Source organism: Schistocerca nitens, chromosome 7, assembly GCF_023898315.1.
Source record: "Schistocerca nitens isolate TAMUIC-IGC-003100 chromosome 7, iqSchNite1.1, whole genome shotgun sequence".
NCBI lineage: Eukaryota > Metazoa > Arthropoda > Insecta > Orthoptera > Acrididae > Schistocerca > Schistocerca nitens.
This window is the reverse complement of record NC_064620.1, coordinates 241,670,148-241,696,711: the sequence shown is the minus strand read 5'-3', so window position 1 is coordinate 241,696,711 and position 26,564 is coordinate 241,670,148. Positions and strand designations below refer to the sequence as shown.

Sequence of the window (26,564 nt, the reverse complement as noted above, 5' to 3'; positions counted from 1 at the left end):
TGTATTTCATGTGGATTTGTTCGGAGCTACTAGAAGTCAACAAACTCTACTCTGAACACACACACACACACACACACACACACACACACACACACACACACACAGAGAGAGAGAGAGAGAGAGAGAGAGAGAGAGAGAGAGAGAGAGAGAGAGTGTACTGCAAAGAAGTCCCTGATTTCAAAATTAAATATCTCCGAAATTAAGATCAATAACAAGTTCAACAAGAGGTATGTTTATTGTAAAAGCTGTAAGAACTTTATACAGAAGTTTCAAAATAGTTCGAAAAGCTGATGGCTGATGGCATTGTACACTGTGCAGTTTGTACAGTATCAGCATGCATAACTAAATTCATCTTCTGCAAGCACACCACAGTGTTTTTGAAATGTCCACCATTCGCTGGATGGAGGCAGCACAAAGCAAAAATGAAATTTGCCATCACATCCTGCAGTGTCTCATTCGAAATGGATTCAGATGCCACACAAGACTGCTGATTCTAGATCGTCCAGTAATGGCAGGATGGTTCTTGTAGACAGTGCCTTTTTAATGTGCCCCACAAAAAGTGGTCACAAGAAGTCAGATCAGGCGAATATGGAGGCCAATCCAACCCTGCATCAGAAAATTTGCAATACTCCAACACAATGACTCTATTCCTGCAGTATTTATCAAGAAAGTGAGGCACCTGTTTGGTGATACGTAGTCTAAGCCCTATCTTGGGTGAACCACTCAGTGCCTGGTGTGGTGACAAATTGTTCAAAAACTGCAATGTGATGTGCACTAGTGATCACTTCTTGCATGAAAACAGAGCCAATAATGCCTGTGCTGTATACTGCTGCCCAAACAGTAACTTTGGGGAAATGCGGTTGTTTCACTTCAGACAAATGGGAGTTTTCAGAACCCCAAAATTACCAGTTTTGCTTATTCACAACTCCGTTCACTTGGAAGTGAGCTTCATCTGTGAACCAGAAGTAGCCAATACCAAATCCTTCATTATCAATCGCTGTGAGAATCTGAATGGTGAAGTCAGCCCTCTGTGACACAGCTCGTACAGGTATGGCCTGATGGCTTCGTATTTTGAATGGAAACGTGTTGGCCCTGCGTCTACACCTTCTGAGTGCCAGAAAGCTCAAACCAGTCTCTGCTGCAATTCTTCCAATGGATTTCCTTGGATTTTGCTGAATAATTCCAGAAACCATGGTGACATTTTCAGGAGGAACAACAGTTTGCCTGGGGCCAATGTTCCCTTCTATTATAAGCCACACTGTCTTTCCATTGGAATTTGGTGAAGAGCTTGCGTATGGTTTTCACATTGGGTCTTTTCGGAACATTAAATTCTATTTGAAAACTGTGCCTTATTGCCTTAGGACTGCGTTCCAAACCGTGGCATTCCATTAGCACAAAAATATGTTGTTCAATGAAATACATGATTTCAACCTCTTCCTCCAGTATGCTAACCTCCTTTCAAGTTTCAATGGTGGAACTGATTGCTATGAGCTGCGGCACACTATTTATAGGCAATAGGTAGTGCGATTACAGCACCATCTATTAGCAGCTTTTCGACTATTTTGAAACTTCTGTTTAGCTTCCATATAACATTCTTACAGCTTTCACAATAAACATACCTTTCATTACAATAATTTATAGATCTTATTTAATTTTGAAATTACAGACTCCTTTGCTGGATGCACTGTATACATCTAACAGGGGCACACTACAATAGCTAAAGTGAAATGGAAATTTACTTGTGAATCTGACTAGCTGGGTAACTGCAGGGACCAAAAGGAAGCAAAGAAATCAAATCAGCACCAGGACAAACACGTTTTGATTACTTACAAAATGGTTGCAGTTACTTCATTTAACTTCTCTTTGTGAGAACACACAAATACTGCCATTATAAAACTGAGACACACACTACCTCGAAATGTCCCTACATTCTTACCAATGTCAAAGATCTGTGCTCTCTATGCTGTCTCTGCGAGGTGGCGGCTGTGGAGGTGGAGGTCCAGGTCTTGGTGGCTTTGTTGGTGGTTTGAGAGAACTCACTGTCGATTCAGTACAGCTCACAGCTATAAACATTAAAACAAATTACTCATGGAACAAGACCAACTACTTAAAATATTAAATGTAACATGGTAAATAATGAGCAATTTATAGTATAATAGCACACATAATAGAACAGTATGCAAGTAGGTCTGTTTATGATAAGCAGGCACTGTGAGCTCATAACTACCCAACTGTTGCTGTTGTGATCTTCTGTCAAAGACTACTTAGGTAGCTCTTCAGACTAGTCTACCCTGTGCAGAACTCTTCATCTCCAAGTAAATACTGCAACCTACTCCTTCTGAATCTACTTACTGTGTTCATCTCTTGGTTTCCCTCTACAATTGTTACCCCTATACTTACCTGTGTTACACAACTGATAACTCTGAAATGCCTCAGGATGTGACCAATCAGTCAGTACCTTCTTTCAGTCAAGTTGCACCACAAATTTCTTTTCTCCCGAATTATGATTCAGTGCCTCTTCATTCGTTTTTCAGCTTATCTACTTAATTTTCAGCATTCTTTTGTAGCACCAAATTTCAAAATCTTCAATTGTCTTCCTGTCAGAACAGCTTACCTTCCATGTTTCACTTCCATACAAGGCTGTATTCCAGACAGATACCTTCGGAAAAGACTTCATAGCACATTTAGTTCTCTCTTTCAGAAATGTTTCCTTGCTACTGTGATTCTGCATATTATATTCTCTCTTCTTTGGCCACAGCCGCTTATTCCGCTGTCCAAATAACAAAAGTCATCTGTTAGTGTCTCAAAGCTTTGCCTAATTTAATCTTGCTTCATACCATTACCTTCATTTTACTTTTGTTGATTTTCATTTTACAACTTCCTTTAAAGACAATATCCATTCCATTCCATTCAATTGCTCTTCCAAGCCCTTTGGCCCCTCTGACAGAATTACAGTATTATCAGTAAACCTTAAAGTTTTATTTCTTCTCCCTGAATTCCCTTTTCTACTTGCTCAACATATAGACTGGATAACATCGGGGATGTACAGATCAGACAACATTGGGGATAAGCCTGTCTCACTCCCTTCTCGTCCGCCCTCGGTAGCTGAGGGGTCAGCGCGAGAGAATATCAATCCTAAGGACCCGGGTTCGATTCCCGGCTGGGTCGAAGATTTTCTCCGCTCAGGGACTGGGTGTTGTGTTGTCCTAATCATCATCATTATTTTGGCCCCATCAACGCGCAAGTCACCGAAGTGGCGTCAAATCGAAAGACTTGCACATGGTGAACGGTCTACCCGACGGGAGGCCGTAGTCACACGACATTATTTACTCCCTTCTCAACCACTGCTTCCATTTCATGTCCTTCAATTCCTAAAATTGCAGTCTGGTTTCTGCACAAGTTGTGCATAACCTATGGTTCCCTGTATTTTACCCCTGCAACCTTCGGAATTTCAAAAGCTGTATTTCAGTAAACATTATCAAAAGCTTTCTATAGATCTACAAGTGCTATAAATGTAGGTTTGCCATTCTTTAACCAACCTTCTAAGGTGTGATATGGCTGCTAATATTTTCTATATAAATGATCTGGAGGGGGGGGGGGGCAGTAATCTGCGGTTTTCTGATAATGATGCTGTGGTGTACGGGAAGTCGTTGAAGTTGAGTGACCCTAGGAGCGTACCAAACAACTTAGACAAAATTTCTAGTTGCTGTGATAAATGACAGCTTGTTCTAAATCTAAAAAAACCTAAGTTAATGTGGATGAGGGAAACGTAAACCCGTACTGTTTAGATACAGCATTAGCAGTGTCCTGCTTGACACAATAATGTCATTTAAATATCTGGGTGTAACACAGCAAAACGACATCAAATGAAACATACGTATGAGGACTGTGGTAGGAAATACGAATGGTCAACTTTAGTTTATTGGAAGAATTTTGGGAAGTGTGGTACATCTGTAAAAGAGACTGCATATAGGATGCTATAGTGCATTTAAAATAAGTTGCGCTTTTTAACATTTTGGTATGGAGCGAGTGGAGGGAAGCGTAGTTGCCGGTGTGTGCAAGGCGCATCAGCAGCTCATTTGAGAGTGTGCTGCGATCTTTCCCAAACACTTTTTAAAGAAGCCAATGGGTAATAAACTCACATTCTCGAACATCTTAAAGTTTAATTATTCAGTTTCATGATGCAACACCTACCACTTCCTTAATGGCCATAGTTATTGTGATATTTCATTAGTAGGTAACTGCTGCTAGTACAGCTAGAAATTCTTAATTTGCAGTGAAAAATAGGTGTTGCTATAAATTTGTGTTTGGTGATTGTTAGGTTATATATTGCTGTGTATTAAATGAAGATAATATATTTGTGGGTCACCAAATGTGGTGTTGGAGAAAACAATTCCTTTATTCCCACATATATTTAGCAATAACTTAACACTACTCACATGAATGAATTGTGTAGACATGAACAGCACGGAATAACTAACAAAAGCTAAGTCAAAGAATAACTATATCACTGCACGTAAATTAACACTTCACGGAATGTTTATGAAGCACTGTACACTTGTAGGGACCGATTGTCAGAAATAGGTCACTACATGACTCCCCCCTTTAATGCTAACAATACCGCAGATTAAATTTCACACGCCGTCCAGCTCTTGTAACTACTTCTTTCTTGAAACCGGGCAGTGCGTCACGTGTGTCAGTGGTTGTGTCAGGGAGTGGTGTAGTAGTCCTCAACGTCGGTCTTGGTATTGCAGTGACTGGTGTTCGCTGAGCGTTGTAGTGTTCATGGGGTACAGGAACACATCTTGTAGCTTCTCCTGTCTTCTCTGGTTTGTGTTCAGTGGTAGCTGTGGTGTCTGTTGCGTCCAGAAATGCAGGCTTGATACGGTACACTGCAACTGGGGTGGGTGTACCGTTAATCATTATGCGGAAAGTATTGGTATCCCTACTGACTACCAGATATGGTCCATTATATGGTGGCTGCGGTGGTTTACACAGTATCATTGCATAAGAATACATGCGTGCACTTGTCTAGCTCCGCAAAAACGAACGAGTGTCTTCCAAGCTGGTTTCTAGGCATTGTTGGTCTCAATTGGCGAATATGCTCTCTTAATCTTGTGGCAAATTCTGAGGCTGTGATTGTATCATCTGCCATGCTGTGCAGAAATTCTCCAGGTAGGCGTAACGTTTGTCCATACACCAGTTCTGCAACTGTTGCTTTCAGATCACTTTTGAATGACGTTCGTAGACCCAAAAGTACGATAGGTAGTGCCTCTGTCCAATTCGGTGTTGTGACATCTCAGTGCTGCCTTTAACTGTCGATGAAGACGCTCAACCGTGCCATTTGATGCGGGGTGGTATGCCGTGGTGCGTATGCATTTCGTACCTAATAACGTAGCCAATGCTTTGAAAATGTAGGCTTCAAATTGTCATCCTTCATCAGTTGTAATTCTCAGTGGAACTCCAAACCGGGCAATCCAACCACGAAAAAATGTTTGAGCTATAGTTTCTGCAGTGATTTCCTTCATTGGAAATGCCTCAGGCCACCTCGTAAATATGTCAATCGCCGTGAGGCATAACTGTAGCCTTCCAATGTCGAGAGTGGGCCGATGATGTCAACATGCACATGGTCAAAACGCTGATTTGGTGGAAGAAATGTGCCTAATGGTGCCCTGATGTGCTGTGTGATTTTATTCCTCTGGCACACCAAGCATTGCTTCACAAATGTTTTACAGTCTGTGTGCATACCTGGCCATACAAATTTTTGTTTGACCAATCTGAGTGTAGCTCTTACTCCTGGGTGTGACAGATTGTGCATTGATGCAATTGCCTGTGTTCTGAACTGCTGTGGCACAAATGGACGTATCTTCCCTCTTGCTACGTCACAGTACAACTCAATGCTTGCTTCAGGAAATGTCACGAGCTGTAGCTTCAATCCTTTCTCTTGTTGCAATAGATCACGCAAATCACTATCACACTGTTGCACATGCGCGTGGGCATCACAATCAATGGCCTTTGTCACTGCTTCCACCTGTGAGATGTCATCTGGTACTGTGGACACCACTGTATCGCACCACTAGAGGTATGCACAGTCACAGACGACACACCGTATATACGATTACTGAAAGGATACCCCGAGATCACGTCGGGGTCACCAAATGTGGGTGTTGGAGAAAACAATTCCTTTATTCCCACATATATTTAGCAATAACTTAACACTACACACACGAATGAATTGTGTAGACTTGAACAGCACGGAATAACTAACAAAAGCTAAGTCAAAGAATAACTATATCACTGCACGTAAATTAACACTTCACGGAAAGTTTATGAAGCACTGTACACTTGTAGGGATCGATTGTCAGAAATAGGTCACTACATATTGAATCATTCTTTAAACTTGGATTTATATCACTGTTTGTTTCCAACCTTGAGAAAATGGAATGTATGTGAAGTTCTCCGTCACAAAATTGTGCGTCAGTGAAAAAAACTAGAATGAAATATTCATAAATTCCTCGTATTTCATAAATTGTCTGACATATCGAAACAAGATTTTGGCAAATGATAGCGCGCAAACACAAGAGTGTTTTGCCATATGATTAATATGCGAAACTTCCATTCCTACTATGATATTCAAGTAACTACAGATTTTTTCAATGAAATAATATAATTATTGGGGGCCATCGATAGCTGATTAAATGAGAACTGCTGTGGGTTTTGTAACAATGTAAATGAAGAAGTTACATGTTTATTTTTAAACTGAGAATGGGCCATTTCATAACTATTGACCTGAATCGCACTCAGTTGTTAGTTTAACACACTATTTCCAGATTCTGTCACAATTTTAACAGCATTAGAATATTAGAGAGATGACTTTTTCCAGGCTCTAATGTGTTTCGACAAAATAAGCAGATTTTAACATGGTAACAACAGAAGCTACGTATTCCTCAAAACTCTTTACAATCCTTCATAAATCAGTGTCTCCTCAACTATCTTCTTGAGCCCATGAATGAGTTCTTGGATGACACTTTTACTGAAAATCGCGTATTCCAAAGTACTGCACACACAAAACAGTTGTTCACAATACCTGACAACCACAGAACACTTCAACACCAGAAAATATGACTTTACTATGGAGCTGACACGCGTTGACGCATCTAATGTGTGACACAACATGGTACTGTTTATTCATGATGTGGTAACAGGGGCGCTTTACCAGCAGAACCACAGACGGCTTGGTAGGGAAAGTCAGGCGCCACTGGTGTTACCTGGGCAACAGGGTCACGTCCCCCTCCACTCAGCCAAACATCAAAAGTCGCAACTAATTTTAAATGCGCTACAGTGCAACCTATTCTCAAGTACCGCTCAAGCATTTGGGATTCGCACCAGCTAAAATTAAAGGAAGACATTGAAGCAATTCAGAGGTGGGCTGCTAGATATGTTGCCGGTAGGTTTGAACAACACACAAGTATTACGGAGATGCTTCGGGAACTCAAAAACGAATTCCTGGAGAGAAGACATCATTTTTGAGGAACACTATTGAGAAAATTTAGGGAACCTGAATTTAAAGCTGACTGCAGACTGACTGCAATACAACGCAGGGACCACAATGATAATATACGAGAAATTAGGGCTCATATGGAAGCATATAGAGTGTCATTTTTCCCTCGCTCTATTTGCAAGTGGAACAGGAAAGTACATGACTAGAAGTGGTACAAGGTACGCTCTGCCATACACAATACGGTGGCTTGTTAAGTATGAATGTAGTTGTAGATGCAGATGCAGATAAGCCATAGGGTCAGTATTGCCTCATTTCTCTGCAACCAAACTGATCTTCCCCTAGGTCAGTGTGTGTTAGCATTTCCATTACTTTGTAAAAAATTCATGCCAGTATTTTGTAACATGACTTTTGTTCAGCATCTGTCTTCTCTGGAATAGATATTATTACATACTTCTTGAAGTGTGGGTGTATTTCACCTGTCTGACACATCTCGCATACAGGGATGGTAGTATAGTTTTGTCATGGCTCGCTCCTTCAGGGATCTCAATCATTCTGACAGTGTTATCGACTCCAGTGGTCTTGCTTTGACTTGGGCAGTTTAGTGCTCTGTCAAATCCCTCTTGCAATACTCTCTCCACCATTCCATCTTCATGTATTTTCTCTTCCCTTTCTCTAACATTGCCTCGAAGTTCATTTCTCTTATACAGCCTTTCTATATATCCATTTCACCTTTTCCTTCTTTGCATAGTTCTGGCTTTGCATCTGAGATCTCCATATTCACATAGAAGCTTCTCACTTCTCCATGTGTCTCTCTTGTTTTCCTATAGGTGGCATATATCTTTCCCGTAGTCAGCCATGCATATACAGACTTGCATTTGTCCTCCAGCCATACTTGCCATTTTGCACTTTCTATCATGTCAGTCTCATTTTCTAGACTTCTGTACTCCCTTTTGCTGCTTCATTTGATGCATTTTTATATTTTCACCTTTTGCTTATTAAACTCAATATCGAATGAGTTATCATATTATCTAATACACAAAATAAGGAAATGGCAATCACTCACCTATACCAGATTGTTTGTGGAGCATAGAAACACACAAAACAAAACAGTTCTCACACTAACTTTTGAGCTCTTGCTATTTTTCTAGTAAAAGTATACACATACCTTCACAGACACCCAGATGTACACTTTTGCAGCCACAGCAAGACTGATAATTGATTATTGGTAACTGAAATCAGACAGGGAAAGGGTAGGGAGGAATGCATGAGGTAAGGAAGGGGAGCAGGATAAAGTGAGACAGGTCTTTATGACTCAGTGGCTGCACAGTGAGATGAAAGGAGTTCAGAGGGTAGAGCATATAAGAGCCACAGAGGGAGGGTGTGTGGCATGGGAGGGGAAGTGCTTTCAAATAGCCAGGAATCCTTCCTTTGGCAGTCAGATCCATTGACAGCATTTTAATGTTTTGGACTCAGCATAAGGACAACCCTTCCCTTTCCTCCATAACAATACCTACTCCCAAATCTGCTTTACCCAGTCTTTATCCATCTGCAGCTTGTGGTCTAGTGGCTATCATTGCTACCTGTGGAGCATGGGATCCCAGGTTTGATTCACGGCCAGATCGTGGATTTTCTCCACTCGGTGACTAGTTGTTTGTGTTGTCCTCATCCTTTCATCATCATCTGGGAAAGTGGTGAGACTAGACAGTGAAAAATATAGGGAATTTGTACAGGTGCTCATGATCATCATCGCCAGTCCATCTCAACTAAATGAGCTACCTTCCCAGATGTTGATCTCTGCTTCTTGGATGGTTCAATTAATATTTCTGCTCATATCAAGCACGTCAGGCATCAACAGTACCTCCACTTTGATAGCTGTCATCCATTCTATGTCAATAAGTGGCTTCCTTAACAGCCTCGCCACCCACCGATACCGCATCTCCAGGGCACAGCAGGAGTTGTCGAAACAGGTAAATCTCATTACACATGATAGTTCTATTCCACAAAATCACCAAGCATAGAATTCGCATAAACTGAGAGTCATTTTATGTGTAAAATATGGGGTAGGCTCTTGTTTACTCACATATTAAGTCTAAAATAGCCAAATTTCTTAGTATTTGTACCAAAAATCACCATTTTCATCTTCCTTAAATGGATTTTAATGCAAAATTTATACAAATTAAAACATATGATAATACACTACAATCATTTTCATTAAGTCCCTCTACATCCTAAATAGCCTCTGGATCATCTACATTTGAAGAATGTGATGGTACCATAGTCAGTTAAGCTTCCGTGATGGGTTTCTAACATGCAAATCCTGTGTAACTGAACTGTTCTTCCTAGGCGCTTGACATTCATTCAAAGGGCCAACCTGTTTTGCTGAAATGTTTGGCAGCTGTATGGTCTTCTTTGCCACTTGATTATGAAACTCTTCATAACACTTAAGAGAATGTTCAGCTTCTCTCTTCACTTTGCACTCCTTACTTCTTCAAAACATGTTCTCCAAAAACTACATCACAGCGTTGATCATGCTGAAGGCCTCAGCCATTTTCTTCGGAGTCAGCTTTCTAACAGGCTGAACTTCCTCAACTTCTGTTTATGCTTCATTACTGTTCTCACTGAAAATTAAAAAATCTTCATTGCTCAGATCCTCAGAATGATAGTTTAGGAGGTCACAACAGCTCTTCATCAAAATCAGTGAATTTACCTTGCCATATCCACAATTTCTCTTGCTGTAATTGTGAGTCACAGTTCACTTCATCATCAAGTACTGACACAGCATTGGGTCACAGCTTCCTCCGTACACCATTCATACATTTTGGAGTGACGTCAAACGTAACTCTCTACTACCATCAATCGCCATCTTGATATTAAACAGTCACCAAAAATCTTGATGGCTAGTTTGACATTCGAACCACATTCTTATTTGAGATTGGATAAAGTTTTATGCAGGTAGTATGCCCTGAATGTAGACAAAATCCCTAGTCCATGGGTTGCAGGATGGATGTAGTGTTCAGTGACAGAAACAGGACTTGTTCTTGTCTGACTCAATAATCGTAAGTGGTTGGCTGGAATCATTATCAAGGAAGACAGAGAAGAATTCTTAAAGGGATTTTTTTTTTTTTTTTTTTTTTTTTACGTCCTCAGTTCTCTATTCAGTTCATTAGCAAAACAGTCACTGAAAACAGCAGCATCATCCAACCATTTTTATTCCATTTCCAATGAACTCTCAGCCTGCTCTTGTTACAAGTGCTCTTAAGATTTTGAGAGTGGTAGATCATAATGGGTTTTAATTTGCAATCGCCTGCATCATTTCCTCTGAAAAGGTTACATTGGTCCTTGACAATCGTAAGTCCAGGTGTTGAATTTTCTTCAATACGAATGAACACACAGCTAGGCATTCATTTCCAAAATAAACACCTTTCATCAAGGTTGAGAACCTGCTTGGCATTTTTTTGACATAATTTTTTTAGACCTCTTTTTAAATTCCTCATCTCAAACTTCGTCTGCAACAGCTGCCTCTCCTGTCATTTTAACATTGTGAAAGCCGAAATGATGCTTGTCCTGATAAAACCAGCCTCAGTTGACCAAGAAAGGTGCTGAATTGTCCCCTTCTTTCATTAAATCCCCATACAAGCTCTCGGCTTTAGCTTGAATAGCATCTCCAGAGAGAGGCAAGTATTGTTGGTTGTTGTGCTCAATCCAGTGACAGCATTTTTTTCCATTCTTTCTATTGCCTCCAAACAAGATTTGGGCACTCTAATCACACTTAAGTTAGTTGAAGATGGAACAGTTTTTTGAACTCATTCCACATTATCACAAATAGTTCTCACAGTGGATTGACTAAGTCCCAAAGCACATAGAATGTCGACAATATGCTCATCTTTCTCACAGCAATCTACTAAAGATCTAGCTTTGTTCCTAATGAATACAACCTTCATACACATTTCTTTCCCTTGACAGGCACACTTTTTTTCCTTTTACCCAACATTTTAAAAACAGACCCTGTCAAGTGCAACTTCACTGCTCTACTGACCTGAGCTGATAATCTATTTCTCAACAAATATGAAAGAAGATGCGTGTTGAGATGTGCTAATGCACTACTTCAGCCTACTGTTAACAGCTGGCAGCACTAGACTTAAAACTAAAACTGCATGTATGAGAAAATGCGGATAATGAATCCTCAAATAACAGGATCTGACTTGTATATTGATAACCTTTCCAGAGCCTTTACTGACAGACAATATTCTATCCAGCTCATCAATAAACAACTCTCCGATGCCATTTGCTCCTCTGACACCAGTAACTCTATCAACCAGCCACCAACCAGCACTCCTATGGTCACTGAGTATCATCCTGGCCTCGAAAAGCTCAACCACGTCCTTCACTCACCTTTTGATAATCCCTGAGATGAGCGATATCCTACCCAAAATCCTGTCCACATTAACTATAGTAGTGTTCCGCTGCCCACCCAACCATACATTCTTGTTCATCCTATTCAAACCCTGCTCCAAATCCTGCACTCCGTGGGTCATTCCTTTGTGGTCGGTTCACGTGAAAGACCCGCTCCGTACGACAAACTCATCCACCACTCCTACCGCAGTCCATTCACAGGCATTTTGAACCCAATAAAGGACAGGGCCACATGTGAAAGTAACCATGTTATATATCAGCTTGCTGTAATTACCCACATAATTCTATGTAGGTGTAACAAGTAACCACCCATCTACTCACTTGTCTGGCCACTTTCCTACTGTGGTGAACCACGAGTCTGACCATCCAGTTGTCAAACATGCTACTCACCACAACATAAATGACTTCAACAGCTGCTTCACAATGTGGGCCATTTGGATACTCCCTTCCAGCACAAGTTTCTCTGAACAGAGCAGGTGGAAATTGCCTACAGCATATCCTGTGCTCTTACAATCGTCCTGGCCTGAATCCCAGCTAACCTGTTTACCACTGCCTCATCTTACCTTGCCCCTCATCTCTTATGTCCACATCACTCCTTCCCCATCCAGATCGTGTACTGCCTTCTCCCACCACTCTTCCCCCCCCCCTGCATCAAGCACATGCATTATCTCCCTCCCCCCTCTCTCTTCAGTCCCTTCTCCATTTATTCCCCCCTCTCTTTTCCACCCCTCTCCATTTTTCTCTTTTCCATGTCAGTTACCCTTTTCACCCCCAGCCTCCTCTCCTTTTTCCCTCCCCCACCCTCCATATCTCTTATGTGCCTGTATCTCTCATATGGCCTACATTATGAACTCCTTTTGTCTTACTATGCAGCCACAGAGTCATTTGTCAAAAGATTTACCTCACTTTACCCCACTACCCCATCCATACCTCATGTGTTCGTCCCTACCCCCTACCCCCTCCCCACCTTCATCAGTGAGGCAACTGCTTTCAATAATAGATAATCAATAATAAGTCTCACTGTGGCTGTGGGAATGTTATGTTTACAACAAAATTGGAAAGAGATCAAAAGCTAGAGTCAATGCTGCTTTCCGTTATGTGTTTCTAATGTTCCACACATCTGTTCACTTAACTGTATGGGTGTTTTCCCTTATTTTACATACTATTCCATTGAGGAATTTCCATTATTGTTACAAATTATCTAATATTAACACAACTGCTCATAGATAAACTTAACTGAATCATAAAAAGACAACTACATGCTGTGTATGGGAGGTGTCAAATGGTGTAGAGGCTCATAAGCTGACATTATACACTGTAGTTGTGTAGACGGGGTGTCAAATGGTGTATAGGCTCATAGACTGATGTTACATATTGTAGCTCAGTTTTAAACTTGTGTTCTTGTTCAGATAAGAAAAGAAAGCTGATTTCTGCTCAGCTATTGGGCTTAGTGGCACAGTGCCAGGAGAATGTGTGTTAAGTTTTCTGCTTTCCCATGTTATGTTACATAAAATATATATTATGAGGGGGAATCAGTCTTGCATTCCTACCTCTTTCTATAATGCTTGAAAATAAACAGGTGGTAGCAGAACAAAGATTTCAGTCTAACTGATTTGGAGTTGACCTGAGAGATCTCACACACTTTTAAAATGGTAGCAATGGCTGAGTTTCATAGTGAGCAGCCTACAGTTACAAGTGAAATCTCTCTTTCTTGTATAACACTGCTGTAATGTCATATAAATCAGACAATTATATAAGCTCTCTGCTCACAGAAAATGTAATGAAATGTGAATGTACAGAATACTTGCTTACATGGGTCACTGTGGAGACTGACGTCATTTCCTTTCGAGAGTGTACTGGGATAACCAGATTCTCCGTTTTCTTTCTCCACGTTGCTATAAACTTCCTCAGTTTTTGAGGGTCTTTGAGGCCTTTCTGGGCACTGATCTCTATCTGCAACCATGCAAAAAGACATTTTACTAATATACTTGACTTTATTCAGAACTTACGTGTAAAGTAAATCATTTGTCACACTGGAAAAAAAGGTCCATTTCCACTCATTACAACAAAATGGAATTACTTTATCATTTAAATTCACACACACACACACACACACACACACACACACACACACACACACACACACAAATAATGTCTTAATCTCCTCTTCCTTTGCTGTTTTTGGTTACCACCATCCAGGTGAATAAGAAGTACTTTATAGAAAAAGTGACTATAGAGAATGAACTTCCCAGTTAGGTGGAAATCCAACATAGATCAAAAAAGTTTCATTGTCTTCTTGAGAAACAGCACTTGTAAGACACTTGAAAGAAAAGAATTTCTCCCTAGTAAAGGAAGGTAACAAAACATTCCCCTTTCACTGTGTATACATAACATCCATATTAAAAAATGAACACTTGATTTGATTTTTATTGATTCCAGATATTCTGTTGTGTGTTGTTACACGTGGATATTGGACAAGTCACAATTATAATTTGTATAAATTTTATAATTAATTCATAGCAAGAAGAAACAACAGCTATATCTGTAGAATGAAATAAGTCAGCTATAAACGTATGGTACAGTACAAAAATACACTGCCTGACAAAAAAGTGAGGCAGCCAGAAGGGAAGGAGGAAACAAAATGCAACATAATGGGTTGAGAGGGTATGTGTAGCTGTTTCAGTGATTACAAAATCGAGTCACATTTACAAAGAACTTGGTAGTATGAGCCAACTTATCAGTATAATATTGAACCCCCTCTGGCCTGCACAGACGCTCTGATTCTGTTATGAAGATTGTCATAATGTCACTGTATTATCTACTGAGGCAAGTTGGCCCATAACCGTTGTAACTGGTCCTTTGCATCCTGGAAACCTGCACCGGAATTGGCTTGTCATGTGAGCTGGTCCCACACATGTACTATCAGGGCCAGATCTCGAATATTGCTGGCTGCATGAGCACCATCCTGCTGCAAAAATGGCACAACAATATTGTCACATCAGAGGTAAGACATGAGGATGTAGGAGGTCCTTGATGTGCTGTTGTGCCAACAGGGTTCCCTCAATCACTACCAATTGTGACCTGAAGTCATACCTGACGGTTCCCCACACCATGATGCCAGAAGTAAAACTACTATGCCTCTCCAAAACATTGGGAGAACAGGGCCTCTCCCCAGGTCATTGCTGTACTCGCTGAAAATGGTCATCTACGGTAGTGCAGAACCACGTTCATTGCTGAACACAATATGATACCATTCATCAGCAGTCCATGCTTTCCAGTAATGGCACCACTCCAAATGCAGCCATTTGGGTTGTGGTGTTAAAGGTGGCCTACTCGTGGGATGGTAATGCCCTAATCTGGCTGCACTAGTCTTTGACCAATGGTGCAGATTGACACAGAATATTGCAGGGAGTCCATTACCTGTTCTCGGACATGTGCACATGTGAAGCTGTTATATGGTGCTCAGTGCCAATACAGTGATCCTTCCTTGTGGTGGTCAGACGTGGTCAACCAGTTCTTTGATTACAAGTATACCTGCCCTCATGTTCCCATGCAGTTGAACATCAGGCCATTGTCAAATCTGAATATCACACAAATCTGGATATTATTTGATTCAACCAACCAGCCAAATGGAGACTGACGAGGCCCATTCAGAGTCTCTAGCTTGCTGATAAAGCTGTCTCACACGAGTATGTGGCACATCTGTGTTTTTCAGTGATCATTCAACATCTGGTGGTACTCACAACCCTTGTATACCCTACCAAGCCTGGTAACAACACTAAACATCAATGGTGGCCACCCCATCTGTCACAAATAATTGCAACCCAAATCATTTACAACCTACCAATGGTGTGTATGTGTTCAAAGTTAACTAACATCTGATATTAGTTCTGGGTGCTTCAATTTTTTTGTCAGTGTATTTAACTTGGTTATTTTAGACTGGTATACATAAATTTTTCCACTGTATAGAGGCAGTTCATCTGAAGTAACATTTTTACTTTTGCTCTGAATCCTCATCTAATCGACTTTAGGCTTTCAGGTAGCTTGTTGTATAGGACTCCCATATGCCTTACATGTAGCTGTTGACTAGTTATACATATATCATTGGAGTTACGGGTCTGATGATGGTAGATATCTTTATTTTTTGTAAAGTACGTACATTTTCATGAATAAAAAGCACTGTTCCACGAACATAAAAATAAGACACTGGCAGGGTACTGACCTCCATAAATAGGTGCTTAGTGGTTGAGGGGAGAGGCACTTCTCTCATTATTTGAGTATTTTCTTATGATAGTAAATATCTGTGTGAGACACGTCAAAATGGAATGGAATATGTGACAGTACTGATTATACAATTACAAAGCATGCACATTTTAGTGTTTCAATATCACATAACTTATTTACATCATTAACCCACAAGTGAGCACACCTATTTATACAGGGTTGTCCATTGATAGTGACCGGGCCAAATATCTCACGAAATAAGCATCAAACGAAAAAACTACAAAGAACGAAACTCGTCTAGCTTGAAGGGGGAAACCAGATGGTGCTATGGTTGGCCCACTAGATGGTGCTGCCATAGGTCAAACGGTTTCGTTCTTTGTAGTTTTTTCGTTTGATGCTTATTTCGTGAGATATTTGACCCAGTCACGACCAATGGATCGCCCTGTATAGTACGCCAAACACAAGTAAAATTGTTTTTCAGCATTTCACTGTTGTTTCACAATGGCCAGCCCATACTTATTCCTTCATTATTGCTTCAGCTTACACAGTGATAAGTTGTGTTGTCATACATTCAAGAGAGCAACAGTATTAAAGTCAACAGTGAGCTAGATCAGAAAAAATTTACTATCCTCAGAAGAAAATGACCCAGATTATGAGCTAGCAGCACAATCCCACAGCGTGGCAGTTGACCACAAGATAATTAGTAATAGACTAAGCAGCTGGGTGGGCTCTGATGCCTGGAGTGGGTCATTACTGTGGGGTAACAACTGTCCGTTGCTACTTCTGCTTTACCTGGTATTATATAATTTTATTTTATTGTTGTTTAATTAAACTTAGATGAAACTATGATTTTACTCTTATATGTCTACCTTGGTAACATAAAGATGCTGTTCTTTACATGTGTACAAAGTACATTGTGCACATGCTCGTGTTATGAAAATTGACACACCTGCTCGAGGGTTAAATGCATAGCTCAAACTGCTCCATCTATTACTTTTTTATATGCCCTATCTCATCTAAAGTATGTAGGCACCCATTAGTGGAAATGAATATGGGATGTGTCCACCCTTTGCCTTTATGATAGCTTGAACTCTGGTGGTGACACTTTCAATGAGGTGTCTGACTGTCTGTAGAGGAATGGCAGTGACCATTCTTCCTCAACAGCCAAAACAAGGGAAGGTAATGATGTTGGAAGGTCAGGTCTGGAGTGAAAACAACGTTCTAACTCATTTCAAAAGTGTACTGTTGCGTTCAGGTCAGAACTCTGGGCAGGCCAGTTCATTGCCGGAATGTTATTGTCTACAGTCCCACTCCATAGTTGACTCGTCAGCACAGCAGAATGCCTGGGTTCAATTTCTGGTTGGGTTGGTTGGGTAGGAGACTTCCTCCGCTCAGGGCCTGGGTGCTGTGTTGTCTTCACCGCCATATCATCCTTCATCGATATGGAAGTTGCTGAAGAGGCGCCTGATGGGAGCCCCTAGCCACATTTCATTTCATTTCACAAACCATTGCCTTACACATGCTGCTTTATGATAAGGTGCATTGTCATGCTGATACAAACAGTTATAGTCTCCAAACTGTTCCTCTACTGTATGCAGCACACACCACCATGAAATATGTTTGTATCCTTCCACATTTCGTGTTTTCCTAAGCACAGTAAGGGGACCACACTTCAACCATGAAACCCCCACCCACCAATACCATACCACCACATCCTTCGTCCTCTACTATCAACATTACACATGATGTCATGTAATGTTCTCCAAGTATTCAACAAACCCAAACCCTTGCGTCAGACTGCCACACGGTGTATAGTGTGAGTCATCATTTCACAACGCTAATTTCCATTGTCCAGTGGTGTCACTCTTGGCACCACTTCCAGCATGCTTAGCACTGACTACAGAAATGTGTGGCTTACAAGGAACTGCTCCACCATTATAGCCCATTCTTCCTAGCTTCCTACATACACTCACTGTTGTAGCTTGACTGCTGGTAACACTCTGGAACTCACAAGTGGTTCCTTCCGCCGATTCCGTGTGATTTTTTATAACCACCCTCTGCAATGCTCAACAGTCCCATCAGCATGAGATCTGCCAGGTCTTGGTTTAGCTGTGGTTTTTCCTTCATGTTTCCACTTCGCAAACACACCTCCAACAGTTGACTCGGCCAGCTTTAGAAAGGTTGAAATGTCCTTTGTGGGTTTATTACTCAATTAACATCAAATGGCTAGCCCACATTCAAAGTAACTGAGCTATAATAATACACCCGTCCTGCTCTTATTGCTTTTCTACTGACAACACAGTATGCCCTGTCTCCTCTTATACTGGTGGGCCCATCTCTTGTGACATCTAGTGGTCAATTCAAGATTACACAGGAGTGTCAGATACTTTGGATCGGATTGTGTATGCACCACTGTAGAGCGTCATCTATCCGCTCTCTGAGGAATTTAGTGGTTGCCATACCACAGCAAGAAAATAATCACCATGCAGTTCACTCGGCTGCAGTAGGCGAGAAACCAAATAACTCTGCACAGCTTGGCAAAAGTTGCCAAAGACGAGAGACACTTCACCATGTACAGAAACAGCTATCTGCACGGCTCACATAGCCACACGGACATGCATAGGCTGCAAAGTCTGTGTGCACGGGTTTGATACTCTTCTGTAGGCCTCACGTTGCACTGTGATGGAGCTAAGCGGAAAGTGCGATGTGCCTGTTTGGTCGCACTCAGCTGTTTCTCAAGCACTGAAAGTGAATGATGTCATAACATGTGGATAGCGAGTGATGGGGAGCAACTGCTGTTCACTCAGCTTTGCCATGTGGGTATAGTGCTCTAATGGTTACCTCTTTGTTTGTAGGCACATTTTTAAATCTGATATCATATATCCTTGATGAAATTGTATGTTATGGCTGAAAAATTATATATACAGTTTTGCCTTTATTCAGTAACAGTTTTACTGTGTTTAACCAATTGACCAGCTTGGAGTTCGTTTGAGAAAAGTTGTTATGGAGTTCATTAGTACATTGATTCTTGTTCTTTTTCTTGTGCCTTTGGCCTGTACCGGTGCTGGGTCAGCATGGTTAGTAATGGATTTGGCATGGTTAGTTGAAGGGGTGGCTGGATGCCCTTCCTGATACTACCCATTACTCCCCCCCTGCACCGAGCGAGGTGGCGCAGTGGTTAGCACACTGGACTCGCATTCGGGAGGACGACGGTTCAATCCCGTCTCCGGCCATCCTGATTTAGGTTTTCCGTGATTTCCCTAAATCGCTTCAGGCAAATGCCGGGATGGTTCCTTGAAAGGGCACGGCCGATTTCCTTCCCCATCCTTCCCTCACCCGAGCTTGCGCTCCGTCTCTAATGACCTCGTTGTCGACGGGACGTTAAACACTAACCACCACCACCACCTCCCCCCTGCCCCCCCAACCCCATCCCATCCCCAGGACCTAATATGTGTACAGCAACTGTCTCCTTGTACTGTCATGGCATGTGAGAGTGCAAGTCTGCAAAATGTTTTAGAATCATGTAACTAAGAGTGGACTTAACTGCCAGCCTCGTATTTGCGTACTGTGATGTGGGAAACCACCAAAGAATCACATCCAGGGCGGTTGGAACACCAATTCTCATCGTCAATCTGCTGGGCAGATTTGACCTGGAGCCAGAGCACTTCCCAGTCTTGGAAGCAGCGCTTTAACATGAAGCTATCCAGGCAGGTCATGAGCATATTCATCTAAATAAAGTGTATTGCTGTCACCAACAAACATTACTGGTAGACTTTGCTGAATGTTTTGATGGAGATCATGAATAAATAAAATAAACAGAAGTGGTCCACTTCAAGTGGACCAAGGGTGGAGCTTCAAGAATGGTTTGTCTTTTGACCTTATCTTTTGACTGTAAGCTTCCGATTTTTTTTTAGGTGATTACAACTCTTTGTATTCAGTTGGAGAGATACAACTGAAACCAATTGTTGAATTTTCCCCTAAATCCAGACTGTAGCAATTTCTACAGTAATAATTTATACCTGACAAGACTGAAGGTCTTTGTGAGATCAAGAATACTCCTGTAACTATCAGCTAGCCCAAAACTCCAAAACTAGTTACAACTCTCATATAAAACACAACAGAAGAAATAAATATGTCTCTTCAAAATTTCAATCTCAATAACTGGTTTTGTGTAGAAGTGAGCTGTTATGAGAACCTGAACAATGAAGACTACAAGCAACATCCACTGCAAGAAGGCTGAATTTCTGATCTTGGCTATATCATTTCCAAAGAAAGACAAACGTAAAAATACTACAAATGCTATTGCAAATCTTCTACTACAGCACAATCTCTCATACCTAACATAACAAAGGAAAAATAATCCTTGTGCCAGCAACTTGTGCCCAGTGCAAAAGAAAACACAGTTTTTTTTCCCCCCAAGTGTGAGTATAGAGGGAACTCTACACTTCACAGTCATACATCTTCATAAAAAAAATAGTCATGCCGCCAGAAATTTAAAAAAAGATGTAAGGTATTTTCTCAGGACATTTAAATGATGTCCTAAGTAGGTCACAAAAAGACAAATCAGAAAATATTAATTTCTCCTCTCAGTTACCTTTGTGCTGGACAAACTTTTACACAACATTTCACTTAGTCAATGATGAGCCGTGCGTGGCACGAATTCCCAGCATTATGTATTTTACACCTTGTTTTTTGAATTGAATTGAATTTTATTTGATCCTGTAAGATTACATTGTGTACAGTAAATGTACGTGTAATATAGGACATGTCAAAGTATTAAAATTCTTTATCACTTATTTTTCTACACCTTTAGCTTACATTTTTACATCACTGATAATGAGTAACAATATATACAAATTTAATGGCATAAGTATTCTGCAACACTGTAAAACTCTTTTTCAATGAGATAGTCTTTAAGTTTCTTTGCAAAGTCATTGTAAAGTACACTATCTTGCAGGGCTTTGGGCAGACTTCTTAGTAGTCTGATACCAGAGTATTGGGGTCCTTTTTCTAGCATTGCCAGTCGGTGGGGTATGCTCCGTACTTCATTCTGCTTTCTTGTATTGTGGGTGTGTACACTAGTATTTGTAATCCAGTCCTCACTACCTTTTGTGATGTACATTATTGTTTTGTATATATACAACGATGAAAAAGTTAAGATACCTAAATTCTTGAAACAGTTTCTGCATGTTTTAGAGGTCTTTCTTCTTAAAATGGTCCTAATTGCTTTTTTTTTTGTAATGTGAACACTCATTTTGTCTCTTGTTTGTTTGAGTTTCCCCACACAGTCACTCCATACTGTAAGTATGGTTCGAAAAGTCCATGATACATTGTACACAGAAGGTTCTTGTCTGAATACTGTGATATCTGCATCATTAAGAATATGACAGAGCTCAGTTTCTTACAGACATTATTAATATGTTTTTTCCATTTCAGTTCATTATCCACAAGAATACCTAAGAATCTAGCAGATTCTACTTCTTCCAGCCTTGTTCCATCAACCTCTAAATCCATGTCTACAGCCTTTTCCTTGTTTTTAAACACTGCATACATAGTCTTTTTTTAGATTTATAACCAGTTCATTTTCCAACAGCCATTGAGCTGTGACATTTGCAGATATGTATGCTCTTCTCTCAAGCTGTTCCATATTTTGGTCACTATTTAGTATTGTCATGTCATCAGCATACAATATTTTCTTTTCTTCCTCCTCAACACCTATATCATTAACAAATACATTAAATAACAATGGCCCCATTACCGAACCCTGCGGCACTCCATATTTGATGGATTTGGTTTCTGATTGGTACGAGTTTCCTAATGATACATACTGCTTGCGGTTGCACAAGTATGATTTTATCCATTCACCTGGTTGCCCCCGAATGCCATAGTTGCTTAATTTTTGTATCAGAATTTCATGGTCAATGGTGTCAAATGCCTTTGAAAGATCCAGAAACATTGCAGAGACAACCTTTTTCTCATCTAAGGACTGTAAAATATATTCTGTTAGACTGACAATTGCTGATTCTGTAGATTTACCCTTTCTGAAACCATGTTGTGAGGTCATGAGAATGTTATGTTTGTCCAAATAGTTAACTAATCTGGTATACATAAGCATTTCTAGGATTTTTGAGAAACCTGATATCAGTGAAACTGGTCTGTAGTTGTTGGGATCATCCTTACACCCTTTCTTGTACACTGGCACTACCTTCGTTATCTTCAGTTTTTCTGGAAAAATTGCATCTCTCAAAGAACAGTTTGCTATGTTCAGCAGTGGTGTTATTATCTCCTCACATACCAGCTTTATAACATGATTTGATATTTCATCATCATCAGCTGATTTCTTGGACTTCAGTTTCTGTATAGTTTTCCGCAATTCATCTTCCGTGACTGGTCTTAAGAACATAGTACTGCATGATCTTTTTGGTACCTTAATACCCTTCTGTTTTTGACTATTTCTTTCCAATTTTAGGTTTTCTACTACACTGATATAGTTGTTATTCAGTATGTTTGCTATTTCCATACCATCTGTGACCACTGTGTTGTCTACTTTAATTGACCTAATACCTTCTTCTTTGTTTGACCCATCTTTTTCCTTTCTTTCAGCATTGATTGCATTCCAAGCTGCCTTTGCCTTGTTTTTTGAGTTCGCTATAGTGGTGTCAATTGCTCTTGCTTTCGCTTCTCTTATTGTTTTTCTATACTTCTTTTTTAACATTTTATAGTTTTCAGCTTTGCCCATCCGTTTTAACGAACTTCCATCTCACTACATTAATTTAAATTACTATTGTCACTGAGCTGCTGCTTTGACTGACCGCGAACAGCGTTAGCAGCGCATTTCGATATGTCCCCTCTCGTAGTACCTTTGCTCGACTGCTATTACTTCCTGGTCGTTGTCTGTCGTAAGGGAGTTGGTAGCAGTTCAGGTGGCCAGTTCCGGTTGCGAGTTCAGGCTGCCAGTCAGTTGGACTGCGTCTGGAGTGCAGTCTGAACCTACCAGTTAGAGTGGCAATGTGGCACTAGTGCAGTTGGGTGGGAGCAGCAGTAAGGTCTGCGTCGACATGGCTCGTCTGACTGCTGCCGCCACGCATCTCCTGAGCCGGGCCACGCACTTGGTGGATCGGCGGGCGGTCGTCCTACCAAACGACACGTTTGTGCAAGTGTTTTCTGGTTGTGTATGTAGTTGTCCTTATTTCTACTGATGACTATTTTTGACGTTGTTGGCACTCTGAGGGGAGTCGGTCGGTTGTTGTGGACGAGGGAACTTCTCCAAGCGGTGCAGTCCCTGCACAGTGTCGCAGCGTGTGTGGAGCTGTCCAATTCTGACTCAGGACATCACAGTTGAGAAGTGGTTTCACATACCCACGCCACATCTATTCATGTTGTGGTGGTTCGCTTCGGTGGTTTGCTGTTGGGGAGGTTTCCTGGTGAACAACACCGAGTGGTTCTACTGCTGTGATTTAGCCGCCATGCAGTGCAATTAACTATTTTGGTTGACAACGATTTGAGTGCACCAGTGGAATTTTCTGTCTAGTGGCCATTAGTGTTCCTGTTACCTGCCCTGGCCACTAACGTAATTTCAGGCAGCATCCTTTCCTCACCTGTTGTCGCTGTCCAACATGGTGTGTAAATTTGACAGCTAATACGTACTCCATTGTGGATTATGCCGTAAAAGAGTTGCTAAATTACAATAAATGACAAATAGAAGCACAAATTGACCTCAACCCTTGGCCCTTTCCACAATCCTATTACCTGTTCTGCCCAGTGGGTTTAGCGGGCATTTCACTGGTAGCAGAGCGTGGTTACGCTCGTGCTTACCAATTTAGTTGTGGTCAGTTTCACTCCTGTTTCTATTGTACCTGTGGCATTGTATTGTTTGGTTTGTATTGTTTCAAGTGTTAAGATGATGGCAGTCAGACAGTGACCGAGTATTGGTATGCTGAGAAGAGACCATCTCGTTTATGAGTTGGCAGTAAGGCATCAACCGACTGAGGGCAGTGCTCCAGAATTGGTAGCACGTTAGCACGCTGCCATGCGTCAGCCGGTTGACGTCACGCCAGTGGTGGTCGGAGAGACAGGAGTGGCAATTCGGTTTCCTGTAAGGCTACTTAAGGTCTTGAAGACATTATTTGTCTTCTAGAGGGAACCCAACCTGGTGACAGTCAGCGGGATTGAGTGCGGGCACTGATAATCCATTAAGTTCAGACATTTCCTTCTGGTCTTAAAGCTCTAGTAGATCTTTGGTTGTCAGCTTTGAATAGACCCCCCCAACTTTGGTCATCTTGTGAGGCTTAGCTCGGCCTCTTCTACTGTGTAGGGATGTCTGGTTGCCTGGGGCATGTTTCCTCTGCATTTTCGTTGCTCGCTTAGCAGTGGCTGTGAATTGGTCGTCTTGCCAGACTTAGGCCGGTCTCTTCCCGGGGCAGGGATGTTGGGTAGCCAGTGGGCGTGTTTCCTCTGCAGGTATGGGTCCGATCAAGTGTTTCGCTCGCGGCCTTTCTCGGCCACTGTCTTGCGCCTTTTTAGAAGCTGCTAGTTAGTTTATTTCGGCATATCACCCCCAGGTTTTGGTTCGAGGGGGGGGGGGGGGTGGGGGAGGTTGACCGTGTGTGGCTCGTGTTCCCGCCATTATGTATTTTACACCTTGTTTTTAACATACTTCCATCTCACTACGTTAATTTAAATTACTACTGTCACTGAGTTGCTGCTTTGCGTGACTGTGAGCGGCGTTAGCAGTGCATACCGATATATCCCCTCTCGTAGTATCTTTGCTCGACTGCTATTACTTCCTGGTCGTTGACTGTCATAAGGGAGTTGCTCGCAGTTCGGGTGGCCGGATTGGGTTCTGAGTTTGGGCTGCCAGTCAGTTGGAATGGGTCTGGAGTGCAGTCCGAACCTGCCAGTATGAGTGGCAATGTGGCACTTGGGCAGTCGGGTTGGAGCAGCAGTGAGGTCTGCATCGACATGGCTCGCCTGACCATTGTCGCCATGGATTACTTGAGCCAGGCCACAGTCTTGGTGGATCGTCGGTTGGTCGCTCTACCGGACGATCTGTTTTAGTTCGCTGAACGTTCAGCAGTCGGCTATCTGCAAAGCGGCGCTAGTGCAGTCGGGTTAGGGTAGCAGTGAGGCCTGCGTCGACTTGGCTTGCCCAACAGTTGCCGCCATGCATCACCTGAGCCGGGTCACCGTCTTAGTGGATCATCGGTCAGTCGTCCTGCCGGACGACGCGTTTGGGCTCACCAATCGTTCATGAGTCGTGTGTGTGTGTGTGTGTGTGTGTGTGTGTGTGTGTGTGTGTGTGTGTGTGTGTGTGTGTGGGCGCGCGCGCATCAACTCCCGATCTGTTTTGGTGTGTGTGTAGTTACCATTGGGTATCGTTCAGGTCTTCGTGCAAGTGTTTGTCAGATTGTGTGTGTAGTTGTCCTTATTTCTACTGACGATTATTTTTGATGTTGTCAGCACTCTAAGAGGAATCGGTTGGTTATTGCGGATGAGGGAAGTTCTCCGCGTGGTGCACTCGGCTGGGGCCACTGGCAGTCCCTGCACAGTGTCTGAGCGTGTGTGGAGCTGTCCAATCGCAACGAGCTTCGTGGTTTGCCGACTCAGGGTGTCAAAGTTGAGTAGTGGTTTCAACTACCCAAGCCACATCTATTCATGTTGTGGTGGTTCGCGTTGGTGGTTTGCTGTTGAGGAGGTTTTCCGGTGAGCAACACCAAATGGTTCTACTGCTGAGATTTAGACGCCATGTGGTGCAATTAACTATTTTGGTCGACTATGATTTGAGTGCACCAGTGGCATTTTCTGTCTTGTGGCCATTAGTGTTCCGGTTACCTGCCCTGGCCACTAACGTAATTTCAGGCAGCCTCCTTTCCTCACCTGCTGTCACTGTCCAACATGGTGTGTAATTTTGACAGCTAATATGTACTCCATTGTGGATTATCACGTTTGTAACATTGTCGGTTGGGGTTCTCATGTACTGATTGATGGGAAGCAAGTTGTTGTGTCGATCGGTCCGTGGCTGCCCCTGGGTTTGGTTCTGACGATTCAAGTATAGTTGGGCTCACCATCTGTCTCACCTATGTGAACGAGGGCAGACCGATCTCCCTGGAGGCCTTCTGAGTGCCACCAGTGTTAAATTATCTGTTGTCAGCTATTTTTAATTTTAGGCTCTTGGTTATTGTTTGTTTCATAAAATTTTACATATTAATTTTTAAATTTATCTTTCAAGCTTAAACACTGCGGCCTTCTGCCTTTAAAGATTATGGTAACATATTTTGAAATTTTGAAGTTTGATTGCCCTCAGCCACTGGTATTGCACCTTGGATATGTTGTTTCCTTAAATTATTTTATTGCTATCTTAATTGGATTTTTATCTTGTGAAAATTTCTTGTTGTAGGCCTTCAGCCGTGAAATAGTTGCTAAATTA

General features: G+C 41.7%; 1 protein-coding gene across 7 annotated transcripts in view; it reads right to left on the bottom strand.

The window, feature by feature from the left end:
* Window positions 1-26,564, bottom strand: part of LOC126195139 (rho GTPase-activating protein 17-like) — a 354,101-nt gene that overhangs the window by 6,000 nt on the left and 321,537 nt on the right. For all 7 annotated transcript variants that reach the window (XM_049933640.1, XM_049933639.1, XM_049933638.1 and 4 more), the window contains 2 exons: window positions 13,727-13,867; window positions 1,937-2,063 (listed from right to left, as the gene is read on the bottom strand). In XM_049933640.1, coding sequence (XP_049789597.1) covers window positions 1,942-2,063; window positions 13,727-13,867 — 263 coding nt within the window. In that variant the 3' untranslated portion in view covers window positions 1,937-1,941. Of the gene's footprint in view, window positions 1-1,936; window positions 2,064-13,726; window positions 13,868-26,564 lie in introns of those variants that run through there.